Source organism: Falco peregrinus, chromosome 5 (assembly GCF_023634155.1).
Source record: "Falco peregrinus isolate bFalPer1 chromosome 5, bFalPer1.pri, whole genome shotgun sequence".
NCBI classification, from domain to species: Eukaryota; Metazoa; Chordata; class Aves; order Falconiformes; family Falconidae; genus Falco; species Falco peregrinus.
This window is the reverse complement of record NC_073725.1, coordinates 20,708,940-20,723,325: the sequence shown is the minus strand read 5'-3', so window position 1 is coordinate 20,723,325 and position 14,386 is coordinate 20,708,940. Positions and strand designations below refer to the sequence as shown.

The window sequence follows — 14,386 nt, the reverse complement described above, 5'->3', positions numbered from 1 at the left end:
TGCCCGTAAAGGAGGTAAAATCCTCAGCTTTCTTTTAAAAAAGCTCAGAGATTGCACACGGCCGGGCTGGCAAGGTGGGAAAGGCGGCGCAGGGCTGCCATGGCTGGAGGCACTCCCACCGCATGGGCACCTTGGGCGGCACGACGGCACGCAGGGGCCAGATCCGGCCCCGGGGTGCTGCAGCCCAGGCCGGGCCGGGCCCGCTCCCGCAGCCCGCAAGGACAGAGCCGGCCCGCTGCAGAGAGCAGGGCGGCCCGCCGGCCCCGGGGCACCCCCGGCCGCACACGGCGGCCTCAGGGGGCGGGCAGCGCGCGGGGGTGAGCGGGCAGGCTGTCGTCGGATTGGATAGGTCTCCCGTCAATCAATGGCCGCGGCGGCGCCGGGCGGGAGGTTGTGCGCAAGCGCGAGCACCTCCCTCTGCCGGTGACGGCCCTGGTTGCTGTCACGTGGGCGCGCGGCTTCCCGCCACGCCCCCGCCGCGCACCGCCTCGCGCCTGCGCAGCTCAGGCGCGCGCTGAAATTCAAATCCGCGGAGCGGTTGGGGCGGCAGTTCTGCTACTCGGGCGGCGGCGGCGATGGACCCGTTCACGGAGGTGAGGGCGCGGGGTGGGCCGGCCCGGCCCCCGCGTCGTGAGCTGCGGAGGGGGCGCAGCTGGGGCTCGATCCGGGCAGGGGGCGGGGGCGAGCTGTCAGCGGCGGCGGGGTCCGCGGCTCCTTGTGAACGTGCCCTTGGGGCGGAATAGTGTCTCCCAGCCCTGGCTCCGGCCTGTCAGCGTCCCTCGGCCCCGTTCACGTTACTCCGGGCGTTCGTCTGCTTGTAGAGGGCCGTTTGATTTGCGCTGGGGAGGCTCGGCCTGGCCGCTCGGCGTGCTGGTGCTGGGGCTTGCCCTGCTGGAGCTGCCCGGGCGCTTGTGGGCCGCCAGCGCTCTGGGGACAGCGGTTTGTCACGGCAGGCTTTGCGGAGGAGAGGGCCTCAGCTAAACCGAGCTGAGAGCTGACTGAGTTTCCCAGCGCCTTACTGTTTGTCCTTCGCCTGTGTCTGGCCGATAAGATTTTCGGCTGACACAGAAGGGACCCCGGGAGCTAACGGGAGTGACATGCTTTGAGCCTGCCCTATCTAAAGGTTGAGTGTGAAGTCTGGCCAAAGCAGTGATTATCTGATTAAAAGTGCACCCTATATGACATGATTGCAAGCTATGGTTGGCTGCTTTCATCGGCAGGCACAGTTCCTCCTTTTCCTTTAAAAAAAGGAAGTAATTTGTCAGGGTGGATTTGTGTGTGGTGTGCCTGAGGTGAAATTGAATGGAATTGACCATCTTAAACCTGTGTGAAGGTTAGAGGTTTCTTGGAGATGCTGTGCTGTACTCTGACTGTGTTTGACAGATGTAAAGCTGTGGAGCTGTTCTGTAACTGCTTTGAGAAATCTCATAGTAAAAATGACCTTCAGTCCACAGTCTGCCTAAACAAAACCTGAACTACTTTAAAAAAACATCCAAATAAAATACTTTGGTGAAATAGTCTCTTCCCCCCTTGAAACTGATCTGTATATCAAACTGACATACTTCAAATAGAGTGCCCAAAACAGGTGACTGCACAGATCTGATCTAAAAAGCCGAGCCTAATGTGTCGGTCTGAATATACCAACTGAATGTGTTATGCCAAGGCAGATTTACCATATCCCCATGTAAAGGCTTGCTAAGTATAAACATTCGAAACCTCTTTCCTTAATTGGTAGTAAGTGACATGATCCAACTAGTCTTAAATAAATTTCAAGTCCAGACTATTGCACAAAGTTGAAAATGGTTTTGCGTGCTGGGAGTTAGTCCAGCCTCAACACACCCTTCTTGTAGATAGCTGACTTTGAAAAGCTGTGATCAACGGTGAGGCCACTCCTCAGAGTAAACTTCATTCCAATGTTGGCTAGTACTGTGGAGTGCCTAAAAATCTTGACTTGCCAAGAATGTTTATGCTGCGGAGGTATCCATATCCAACAAAACCTAAAACAAATATGTATTCTGCTGTTGTGTACAAATTTGACCCATAATAGTGTTGAAGCTTAATAACTTTGCTCAAAATAGCTTTCTGAAATGAAAGCTTTTTACCACCTCCTAGGAAGTGTTGTGGGTTTTTTTGGTTTTGTTTTGGGTTTGTTTTTTTTGTTTTTCATTTTAATACTTAACTATTTTCAGGTAATATTTATCTACAAATTACCATGCTCTGTTAGTTGCAGGGAACTGGTGAGACATTGTAAGTGTTGATTATATAAAGCATTGTAATTCAAGCTTTATTTGGCCAAAACATGCTGTTAATTCAATGTTTGCTGATCACTTTTTCAGTAACAAATTTTGTCCTGGTCTCACTGAATTTAACCTCAAATAAATCTTGCTGTGAGATTCAATGGAATGCTTTCAAATCAGACAGTTCTGAAATAATGTTTATTTTGATTCATTTTGCAAGTAAATACTAATAACCTTCTGAATCTCAACCAGACTATTAATGCAGGGCGCACTGAGGAGATGGTGCAGTGTATACCTTTTTGGGATCACAATGAATGTACTAATCGTGACTTTCAGTGTATTGCTGATTGTATAATTCCTTTCTTGTGCAAAGGCTTTGTTTGGTACTACAGAATGTTAGAAATAGTCTAGGTTATTTTGTACTTCAAAGTGCTTAATGACATTCATAGAGCAAAGTGCGGTTTGCTGGTATGGAAGATGACCAAAGCGAAATAAGTGATGCAGTTGCTCAGGACAGTTTGCATATGTGAAACTTGAAGCTAATTGTTCCTTCAATGTGGTGGATAGACTTGCTCCCTTTGCTGCACTCTGCTAGTAAAGCAGGGTAGTTAAGAACACATTCTTGCCGTCACACATGGGTCTGAGTATCTTCTCTAATGCTGCTAAATATATACTTTAAAACATACTTTTTAAAAACCAAGATTGTCCATCGACAGTTAAAGTGGGAAGGTCTTTCCTGATTAGGAGAATGTACTTGTAGCAAACACCCTGTTGATGAACTTGAAAAGTAAGCCTCAAGTTATGATGACTGGCTTACTCATCGTGTGTAATAGCAGAGTTTGAATTGCGGCAGTTGCATGGAAAACTTGAGATACAAAAAGCCAATAGGAGTTGGAGCTCAGCAACAGACATGTGCATTCTTGGGAAGTGACATCCTATTTGTAACAACTGAAACTCCCTTTCACTGTACTAACAAAACAGAAAGGAATGTGACTGTGTTTGAATAGAACTGTAGAAATGCTGTTGTGGAAGATATACTCAACTTTGGGCAAGAAGAATAGTTAATTTATATAGCCCTCAAGATTTTATTTATGTGGTTATTACATGCACTTTGTAGCTCTGCCTTTTGTAGGTCGACATAAGGAAACTTGACTTGTGGATGCAACTAGCATGAAAACTTACATTGCAAACACTCCTGGCATTTCATCTGTGACATGTCTTGCCAACTCCCCTTTCCCCAAAAATCCTCCTCTTCCATGGAAATTAGAGAAGCTGATTTTTGCTTTCACAAAAAACTGTTGAGATTAGCATTCCATTTGTCCTGTGTTGCCCTACAATGGAACATTGTTTAAGACTTCAGCCTTAGACAGTTAAAAATGTGAAATGTGTATTTAATAGCTGTGCAACAGGACAGATAATGGCTGGCACAGTTCTCACGATAATTTATGTGCCACCAAACAAGTGCAGTTTATATGCTTGCCTTCAAAGGCCATTAGTTCAATCACACAATTGCTTGTCTCATAGTATCTTAAAACCTAGATCAAAGGAGTAGGTGAGTATCCTTTCGATGTGATCAAACTGAGTGATAATGGTTTATGAATGCAGTACTTGAACAAACCCACAACCTATTTCTAACAGATGCTGTAAGGAATCACTTTCTAACTAGTGTGGGATATTTACTAAAACATTATTTTTTATGGAATATGATCATAGTACTCAAATTTCCAGTGGATAGGGAATGAAATAGGATGCTGTTGGTAGCTTAATTGGTATCTCCTTGCATGTTCTGTATACAGATAATAGTGTGATAAATAGCCTTAAAATTTAGGCTTGAGGAAGAGAAATTCACCTTTTGATTTAGAAGATGTAATGGCAACAATTATTTTTTAATATTAACAGCCATGTATTTAATTTTGAATTTTCTTTTATAACTGCCTGGCAACCACGTCGATGTGTATTTTCTTAGAGGGTTAGTACCAATCAGGTGGCTTGGCCATATGCCTTAGCAATGTGTCAAAAAGGCCTACTAGCAAGACTTGACAGTTCAAGACTGTCATGTGGTGGTTCGGTAAAAAACAGAATTACTTGCAAACATTTCTGACTACTTCAGGCTCCACAGAAAGATTCCTCTCCTCTCCTCCCCCCCCCCCCCCCCCATTTTAATTTTGCTATTGCTTGTGTCTCTTTAGCCTGATTTCCTTTGAAAGCCAAGCTAATGGGAGACACTAGTTGATTTAATGATTGGAACTTTGGAACCAAAGTTTGTTTTCTGGGTAGCTTCACCTTTTCATAATAAAAGAGTAGGTGTCTCAAACTTAACTGTTTCTACAATTTTCCTGTAAGTTTGTGGCTAGGTGAAAAGACCCAAACCATTGCCTCTGTGAAGAAAACGCTGCAGCCTGTTGTCTGTCTGGTAGGCCAAAGAACTTCAGTTAACCTGCAAACATGTACTGACTAGCCAGATAGCAAGAAGGTAGCTTGGAACTTGCTACAGTGTGAGCTACCTTTTTTCTATCAGGTATTTGTTGAAAATGCAAGTAGCTGTGAGTGTTGCAAGGATAAAATCTAAGTATGGTGATCAGGGGCTATTACAGTGAGAAAAAGGAGACAGAAAACCCACGTAGTTGGCAGTGCAGAAAACATATTTTGTTCGTTCTGCTTTCAGAAGGGATAGCCAGTCGGAAAACCCAACTTTGAATATTTCTATCACATTGCAGTATAGTAGATCAGTTAGCATCATCTGAGAGCTGTGTTTGCCATAATGTAGCCTTCGCTATAATTTCTGGTATTGTGGATCTTAGTATATGCTATATAAAATTCAAATGTTTTTAACTTGAACTATTCCTAGTTAACATGCTTATTGCAATATATAGTGACACTTGATTTATTGACTACTCAGAAACTCCTTGAAAGAACCCGTGCCAGGCGAGAGAACCTGCAGAAGAAAATGGCTGAGCGGCCCAAGATGGGAGCAAGACCCACAATGCAGACCAAGAGGGTCAGAGAACCTTTGTTGGAAACTGGTAACCAGGCACCTCTTCCTGGTGAAGAAGGTATTTTTCAACAACTTTAATAAAGATTGTATTTTGATACAAGTCCCAACTCCTTTTTCCTAAGGGCAAGTGAAAACCCTCAGTGTTTATCTTAACTGCATCCATCACTGCTTAGTTTACCTGACCACTAGAACTGAATATGGCTAATGTTTAGCTTAACCTGAGAGCAGATGCTCTAAGTAATTAGTAGGCTATTTAAAAATGATTGTATAATGCCAAAGATAGTGCCTTGTGCTTGGTAGATTTTGGAAGGGCAGTTTTTGGGAGGTGTATCAGGGTATTCATAAATCATACTTTTATTTGTGTTAAAGTTTTGTACCATCTCTGAAAATATTTTAGGTTATTTGAATGCTAATTTGCTTGAATACTCTGACCTGTACAGTGAAACCTGGTACAAAGCCTTCGCCATCAAAGAGGCTCTGCCCTGACAATATGGAGATTCAAGCTTCCAGTTCAGAGAACCTACAGCCAGTTCCTTCAAGTTCCATGAGCTGTCATTCACTTGAGAAGACTTCAGAGTTGCATGTACCTGCTTCTAATGGGCCTTCATTAGTTCAGCCTGTTGAGAAAGGAAAAGTAGACATGAAGTCAGAAACTCCTGCAGCCCTTTCAGTCAAGACGCGTATGCAGAAATTGGTGGAACAGAGACGCTGCTGGGATAGCGAGGGTATCTTTCACTTGCTAAACAGTATTGGTGTTTTTCAGTGTTTGTGTTGATGATTGTTTGCTAGCAGAAGATAATTTTGTGGGTGAATGCTAAAGTTTTCATAAAGAACTATTAGCACTGGGGAAGGCCTAAAATAATGAAACTGTTGACTGCAGTTTAATTTTATAAGTTTGTTTTTTTTTTTCTCTGCTAATGTGATGTCTTGCTTATCACAACAGTGGCATAAAACTGGGAAACTGCTTGGTTTAAAAATGTATTGGCTTTGCAATGAGGTTTAATGTGATTAGTCTCAATGCCTTCAGAGCTAGTAGCGTGATTCTCTTGATGGCAAGAACACCTAGCTGTTGATACACTTAATATATAGTTTAAGATGCAAATATAACTCAATATATTTTATTAGCAAAATAAATGTGTTTTCTTTTTTCCAGATCCCTCTGAATGTGTTCCTCTGTCTCCTCTCCAGTCAAAAGATCTGTCTGTTTCTCCACCTAAGCAGACATCTAATGCCCTGGCAAGTGATACCCCTATTGGGAGAAGAGGCCGTTTAGCTAACCTTGCTGCTACAATTGGCTCCTGGGAAGATGACCTAAGTCATCCATCTGCAAAGCAAAACAATGCACAAGAACAGCCTGGCACTACTTGTTTATCCAAATTGTCCACTACAAGTGGAGCATCTGCTAGAATCAATAGTAGCAGTGTAAAGCAGGAAGCTGCATCCTGTTCTCAAAGGCTTGTTGAGGCTTCTATTAATAAACCAGCAAACTCAAAGCTAGCGGTGAGTGTCTGATTTAATTGCTGATTAAAAATTGATTTGAGTGTTGGGGGGACAAATATTAAGTCATAACTGTTTAATCTGGATGTAAAGATTTGGTGTGAGCAGTCTTAGCCTGTTTATGAATTTTGCTTTATTGCAATCCCCCATGTCCTTTCTTAATAGCAGGCCTGAAACAGCTTTTCGTGAGACATAAACATGAGTGTGCTTAGAAGTCTTGTAAAAGTTGGTGCTGAAGTAATCGACTGCTGCTCTTGACCATCTGAAGGGCGCTTCTTACAGAGATATTGGGTTCCACTCTGTAATTTAATATAGTTGATTGACTTAAATTGTGTATATTATTGCTCTATAAAAATTCAGTCAGAATGATGAAATTAGTATTACCAAATGCCTACTGTCATTTCATAAAAAGTGTAAATTGAACAATATCTGCCATGTTCAGTCTCAGTGAAACGTGGGAAAATAGTTAAAGTGGCTGGCAAAAGCATCTGGAATCAGATGCTGAAAGTATCTGACATACTGGATTAAAAAAATCTGCAAAAAGCTTATAATGCTCATTCTCAGCTTTTTCTATTGTTGATGGAATAGGTGTGTTACATTGTGGTATGCTGTGCAGAATGCTTTCATTCTTTTTCTTCTTGAGAGACAGTCCCATCTTAATGTTATTCCTTTTTCCCTTGTTAAGGATCCAAACAATTTTTTAACACAACACTCAAGAGTCACTGTTCCCTGTTCTAAACAATCTGAAGTACGACAGCCACTAACAGAGAATCCCTGCAGCCCTCAGAAAACTGAAGAGCATACACAAACAGCAAAATCAACTTTGCCTCAACCAGTTCAGTCCAAAGAAGAGCCAGTCAAAGGAACACATGTGCAACTTGAACCCAAGGGTAAACCCACAACACCAGGTAAGCTGTTTTTCAGCTTCAATAAAATGTTTGCTCAAATTAGGCTTGTGTCCTGTGTTGAAAACTACATATTAGTTAAGCATTTGAAGTAATGTATCAGATAATGCCTATTTTCTGCTGTAACTTGAGTAAGGTCCTGAAGAGCTGAAGATAATTATCCTAAATGTACAGCTTCCATATTTTGCAAGGGTATTTTCTTGGATGTGGTTTTAGCAACTCTTGAGAGCAAAATCAATGTAACTTTTCTCTCTATGTAAAAACATATCCTGCTAACATCAGTTGAGACTATTCAAAGCTTCTTTCAAAATGTTGGATACTACGTGTATCCAGTCAATATCAGATAAAGAGTCTGCATGTGTTAGAAGAAATTGGAGCTAAATGCTATAGAAATGCTATAGTGTCTGTCTTTTCAGTGGTAGCACTGATCATCCCCAGTTTTGAGTTCAACTGCTTGTTGGGCTAGAAAGTTGGACTAATAGCTTGAATTCTGAAATGATGGCCAGGAGTTGTGTCTCTGACAATAAAGACAAACTCAATAAAGCAGAGTGGATGTCAAACAATGTACCCGCCTTATGTACTACAATGCTTATTTACATGAAGGATGCAAGTGAGACTGGTTGTAGAGGAAATGTTGAAAAAGTAAACTAGTTTAAATAGCTGGTAGATCACATATGGACATTAAGAAAAGGACATCTACTGGTTCTGATTTGCTGCTTTATTAACTTCAGTGTTCTGTTACTGTGGTGATTTGCACTTCAGGTTTAGTGTGTAATAAAGTATAACGGAGTAAGAGCTGTAAAGCAGACAGCTTAATTGCTTCGTTGAGAAACTTCAGCAGGACGCAAAACTGCATTGATCTCTTTCTGTGTTTTTGAGAGTTTCTTTCAAGGCAAAATAATTGTTCTTGTAGGGGGATCGGGAATTAAGCCCTTCCTGGAACGCTTTGGGGAGCGCTGTCAAGAGCGTAGCACACAGAGTGTACAGAGTACGAATACTCCAAGGTGCAGAACACCCACTGTTACCCCAAATACAAGGACAATCCAGGAAAGGCTTCTCAAACAAAATGAAAATTCCTCTACTGCCAGTTTAGCGCTTCAGCTTAAGCAGGTATGACTTGCTACGTTCATAGCTTGCTTATAAGCTTGGGGAATATTCTTACTGTTACACACTTAACTGCAGAATCTGAAGTGTTTTGACATCTTAAAGCTGTCAGCTTTCCCTCATTCCCCTTTATTTGCTTAGGAACGTGAACGAGAACTTGCATGCCTTCGTGGCCGGTTTGATAGGGGCAATCTGTGGAGTGCAGAAAAAAGTGAAAGTTCGAAGAAAAAACTTCCAGAACCTAAAATGGTAATGTGTTACCTCCGTGTATCAAAAGAAGATAGTCTGTGAATTGCTTTACTATGCTCTGAACACAGGGATAGATGTGCAGTTGTAAATAAAAGACAAAAACATATACTTTGTGAATGCCCAGGCTGTGCAAGACTACTCGGCAAGTGGTTTGTATGATTATTAGCAAATTATTACTTTTTTCCTCATGCAGAATCAACGAAGGAGACAAGTGATACTGCTTTGAGCCAATTGATTGATTTATTTTTGATAATGTTAAGTATGTGGGTTTTTATATTCTATAACTTTAAAAGCAAAACAAAGCTTCTTGCATAAAGATTCAATTTAGTATTTAGTACTCAGCTGAATTTCTTACATATATCAAGAAGGATCCTATTTATTTTGGATAGACAACCTCTTTCTCGTAGCAGGTGCTAAAATGTATTTCTTTTTGGCAGTTTTTTAGTTACTTTGAATGTGACCTCCGGAATGTACTATGTTTTCATTCTTACCAGGAAAGCCAATCTCAGGCTAGTCCAAAACGTCCTCCTAGTTCAGATGTCACTGTTTTTGGATCAGCAGAAGACACACCAGCAGGTGATACGCCAGCAGAGTCTCCCAGTGTGGAGTCTTCAGGTAAGAACTGTCACTGTTTGCCTGTGGCTAAATACTGAAGCACTGTGCTTGACAAAGAGGCTAGTAGCACTGACATATATAGCTAGACCTCTTACTTGGTTACTGATTTGTCTAAATCTTCTCATACGATAATATTCTGCGCTCCTATATCACTTGAAAGATTGGCAAGGCAAGACTGCCTTTTCATTTCTCAGTGGGTTTTCCTGTGTTTCATACTTTCACATATATTAAATGTAGGGAGAGTGAATGAGAATCATTGGTTATAGTTTTAATCTATACTGTACCTAAATATCCAATCTTTCATGGGATGGAACTCTTCTCTTATCAGTATCCCCTTACAATATTAATTCTTCTAACAGTGGACATGAAAAGAATTCTGAGATGCTAGCGTCATCCTTTCTGGTTCTTACTGAGTGGAAGAGGCTCCAGTTCTCTGTGAAAGTGAACTTAATGCTTCTTATATATCAAATGTGTGTCTAGAAAGGCAAGATTGTAACCTGCTCTGGGGTCAGGTTTGGATGTGGTGGTTTTCTTGTTTGTGTTTTAAACTTTTCCTTTTTGCTCTTGAGTGGCTACACTCTTATGGTTTCAACATTGTTTCTTGTGCTATCAATTTTCTGATTATAAGACAGAAGTCTAGTTGTATGAGTTATGGAGAGTATTCTGATATTTTTTTTTTGACAGCAAGCTAACTGGAGTACTTCATTTAGCAGGCTTTTTGTAAGTTGTCAGCTGTGTTATCAAACTTCCAAAATTCAATAATTTTTTTTTTTTGTTGGCTAGACATAATCTTCAGTGACTTCTTTTTTTTATAAACTACTTAGATGCTCCTAAGCGTGAAGAGGTTGATAAACCCAGTCCTCTGAAGATCACTGACCCAAAGAGTCCTGTAAAAGAGATGTCTGTCTCAAAACTTGAACAACTTGTGGAGAAACCAAAAGGTTTGTATTGAGTAGATGTATGGTAACGTACTTAGCTATCTGTTGCCACTTGTCCAGCGGAGTGTTAATATCCTTCAAGCCTGAACAATGAATTCATCATACATCTGCTGACACTCGTGTGTTTTGTAATGAAGTTTGTATAAAACAAATTGAGAAAAGGATTATGATCAAAGAAGTTTCTTTTGATATTAAAGTCTTCAAGGAATATTAAGAAGCTGATATTAAAAGTTTATTGGGAAAGGACAGAAATGACTGCTCTACTATGGGTACTTGCAATTAAATTTCAGATCTGTTAGACAAATTTCAACATTTTAGTTCAAACAAGTGCATTTTTTTATTCCCTCTCTGTATCAATTATGCATCAATTATAATACCTCAAGAAAAGGCTGGAAGTATACTTTAGGGTTCTATATGCCTGACTGTAAGTAGTGCTTTTTAATCAATCTTGTTCAAAAAGCAGAAATAGTTGGCTTATCTGTTAACAGATATCTCTGTTAATTTAATAAGAATGAAGAGTTTAGTCTTGATGCTGCTAATATTTTTAAAACATCACCCTTCAGATGAAGTATATGAAATCGAAATGAATATGGATGGTGATATGAACAGCTCGAAAGTGATAAATGAAATTTTTGAAGTTCTTCAAGAGGATGGTCCAGACATAGAAAAGCTGAAGAAAGAAATGAGCATAAGCCTGGAAGGTGAAAGTGATGAGGATGAGCAGGAAGAGTCACTGAATATTTCATCAATGTCTCTGTTAACCCCCCTAGTGGAATCCGTTGGTCCAGAGGTGAGAGTTTTTGGGAGGTGGTGAAGGGCTACTTTATCACAGAGATGTGCGATTTGCTTGTGAACATTAGTATTCTGTTGTATTGTGATACCTGGGCAAATAGAGAACTTACAAATGACATTTTGCTAATGAAAACATGATGAAGTAAAGTTATTTTCCTATGCAAATAGCATGTTGGATGCTCTGCTAAACAAGTGGTTTAACTTCTGCTAAATGAAGGTTGAATATATACATCTGTTGCTTGTGCTGGTCTTCTAGTTGTATATGTGTATTCAGATTTTCATCAGAAACTACTTCATTGAACTCAAGGAGTTTTCACCCTTAGGTTCCAAATTGGCACAGTTACCAAAGATCATTGAAGAGAAGTAATTATGTATCTTTAAAATAAATTAATTAGCTTGCTCCATGTCCTAGGAAATACTTGAAAAATGTCTGTTAAATAGTATTGAGCAGCTTCCAAATTTACTGTTTATATGCAGATCAAGTAAAAGTGAGCGAAACGGGTAATGATTAATGTGGACAGGTATCTGTAATATAACCTTTTCTTCTCCCCAGGCCTTTGTTTCTCCTTGTAAGTCAACTGGTGAAGGTAGCAGTATCAGTGATGTAAGTTTGAAGTCTGAAAAGTTCCAAAGGACGAAAGTTCCCCGGGCAGAATCTGCAGACAGTATTGGCTCTGTGTCAGAAGATCGCAACCTTCCATACAGGTAACAAACATAAAAAACCTTGATTCTGTAAGTGTGCAAATTCAGGACGCTGGCCTTTTTAACTCTTCTAATGATGCACACTGCTTAAACCACCCACAGAGATTTTTTCCAAGATCTTGGGCTTTATCAAGTATTGTCTATGTGTAGTCATTGTTGCTTAAACTTAAAGCGAGCTGATAGAATGCCTTTTAAAAGCCATTTAGGCAAGTTGGAAAACATCAATACCTGATACGTGTGTATGTATATTTAAAAAAAGAAAAGCTTGGCACTCCTCTGAAACATTTAATGGGGTTTTCTCTTTTAAAAGCGTTGATACCTACAGATCTCAAAGATTTAAAGAAACAGATCGTCCTTCAATAAAGCAAATAATTGTTCGCAAAGAAGATGTTTCTTCCAAATTAGAAATGAAAAAGAATGGCCCATCTGATCAAGTCAATATAAAAAAGAAAATGCAGGTATCTAATACTTAAAATCCTTTTTCTGATCTACTAATTCCTTGCTTAATTTCCCTTGTGAATGTCCAAGACATTAACATGCTGCTTAGAACTGCAAAATTAGGTTGTTTAGCATAAATACCTAATGGTAGGGAATGATACTGCATAATTTGAACAGCTAATGATCTCTTGGAAGGATCATGCTATAGGGTAAGTCTGGAGAGAGCAAGCCATCGTTTTGAGAAGGGGACAGGGAATTTCAATCTAATTGCTGACTTTGAATTAGGCAGGATTCATAACTACATACTTCCAGTAGGCAATATTCTGATCTGTACTAGTGCCTTGTTCACCTACATTGCTGAATTTCTGGTTAACTGCTGCTTTCTCTGGTGAAGGGAAGACTGGACTGGATATGGAGTGTTCAGACACAGAAGTAATTCACTTCACACACAGAGAGACAGTTTACATTGTCTCTGAAGTAAAAATAAAAAAAAAAAGCTGTGCTGCAATATGCTTGTAAACTGCAAGAGTTTTGTAGCTTGCTATCTAAATGTTCTGATTTTCTTTTTTCTGATGCATAGCCCTGGAAATGCTGATCTCAAGACATTTCCTTATTTGAATGTAACACTAAATTTTTCTCTTCTTGCTAACTATTTTTACTACTGGTTTACTAGGAGCTGAATAATGAGATCAACATGCAGCAGACGGTGATATATCAAGCCAGTCAAGCTCTGAACTGCTGTTTTGATGAGGAACATGGAAAAGGGTCACAAGAAGAAGCAGAAGCAGAGAGACTTCTTCTCTTTGCAAGTAGGTGGCTTTTTTAGACTCCAGTTCAGTTCTTTGCCATGAAGACTTTGGGGAATAATTGATGAACTCTCACAATCCATTTATTGTGCTACCTTATAGCTGCTTAGTTATAGTTCTTCGCCTGGAAAATGGGAGATGACAATACCTGTTCTGTTTCAGCTTCTATAGGGTAGAGGGTATTTTTTGGTATCTTTCTTGTCCCTAATATTCCTACTGCTGGAAGATAATATTTCTGTTGCATTTCACATACTTAAGGCAGAACCCCAAAATTGTTCAATACTAATTTTTTCTCCTGTTAAAACTTTAATTTCTCTATGCAGCTGAGAAGAGAACTGCTTTATTGGAAGAACTGAATAAACTGAAGAGTGAGGGACCTCATGATAAAAGAAATAAAGCTGCTTCTTCATCCACTGAATTTGCTCCATCCAGGGGTTCTGTCTCCATTTCAGAAATGCGTCTACCCCTAAAAGCAGACTTTGTTTGTGGTACAATTCACAAGCCAGGTAAAACTAGCAACTGAAAGCTTTACCCCTTCCCTCCCCCATCCCTGCTACATATATTTATGGTTCATTCTCCTTGGTTGTCTTCTCAGACTTGTCTTCTTGGTTGATGTTTCTCAGAAATCTGGGCGCAATGAAAATTTCACAATTAGGTTTAATTGATCTGATTTTTGGCTAAGGCTTCAATATTATCCATGGTTGTTTTAGCTGCATCCTTTTCTGGTTTGTGAGGTTCAAGAAACTTATCAAGACTTTCCCAGCCAGTCTTAAAGATCTTTGTGGTCCTTTGTAACCTTTTGGAGAAGAAGCAGAATTCTGTATCTCAGACTGGCTTCTCTCTTTGTGCTTTGGAATTTTTTTTTTATGGATGCAAGTCTAGTACTAAATATCATTACATAGATTCTGACCTCTGTAGTGTTGTGAGATGCTCATTAAGCCTCTTTTATTTAGTTTGACTTTTAATATCCCAAAATACTTAATTTACAAAGATTAGCTTTCCATTATATATGCTTGTAGCTGGACAGTTGTCACTGAAACTTGAGGACAAAAGTCCTTGGACAGAGTCTTGTTTAACATTGGTTGCAAAACTTCTAATGAATTAAACA

General features: G+C 40.1%; 1 protein-coding gene across 2 annotated transcripts in view; it reads left to right on the top strand.

Annotated features, from left to right (window-relative positions):
- Window positions 1-457: 457 nt before the first annotated feature.
- Window positions 458-14,386, top strand: part of ANLN (anillin, actin binding protein) — a 30,531-nt gene continuing 16,602 nt past the window's right edge. For both annotated transcript variants that reach the window (XM_055804414.1, XM_055804413.1), the window contains exons 1-14: window positions 458-593; window positions 5,137-5,290; window positions 5,673-5,957; window positions 6,386-6,732; window positions 7,415-7,637; window positions 8,548-8,744; window positions 8,880-8,987; window positions 9,482-9,602; window positions 10,427-10,543; window positions 11,104-11,330; window positions 11,886-12,037; window positions 12,345-12,492; window positions 13,146-13,281; window positions 13,602-13,784. In XM_055804414.1, coding sequence (XP_055660389.1) covers window positions 576-593; window positions 5,137-5,290; window positions 5,673-5,957; window positions 6,386-6,732; window positions 7,415-7,637; window positions 8,548-8,744; window positions 8,880-8,987; window positions 9,482-9,602; window positions 10,427-10,543; window positions 11,104-11,330; window positions 11,886-12,037; window positions 12,345-12,492; window positions 13,146-13,281; window positions 13,602-13,784 — 2,416 coding nt within the window. In that variant the 5' untranslated portion in view covers window positions 458-575. The remainder of the gene's footprint in view (window positions 594-5,136; window positions 5,291-5,672; window positions 5,958-6,385; window positions 6,733-7,414; window positions 7,638-8,547; window positions 8,745-8,879; window positions 8,988-9,481; window positions 9,603-10,426; window positions 10,544-11,103; window positions 11,331-11,885; window positions 12,038-12,344; window positions 12,493-13,145; window positions 13,282-13,601; window positions 13,785-14,386) is intronic.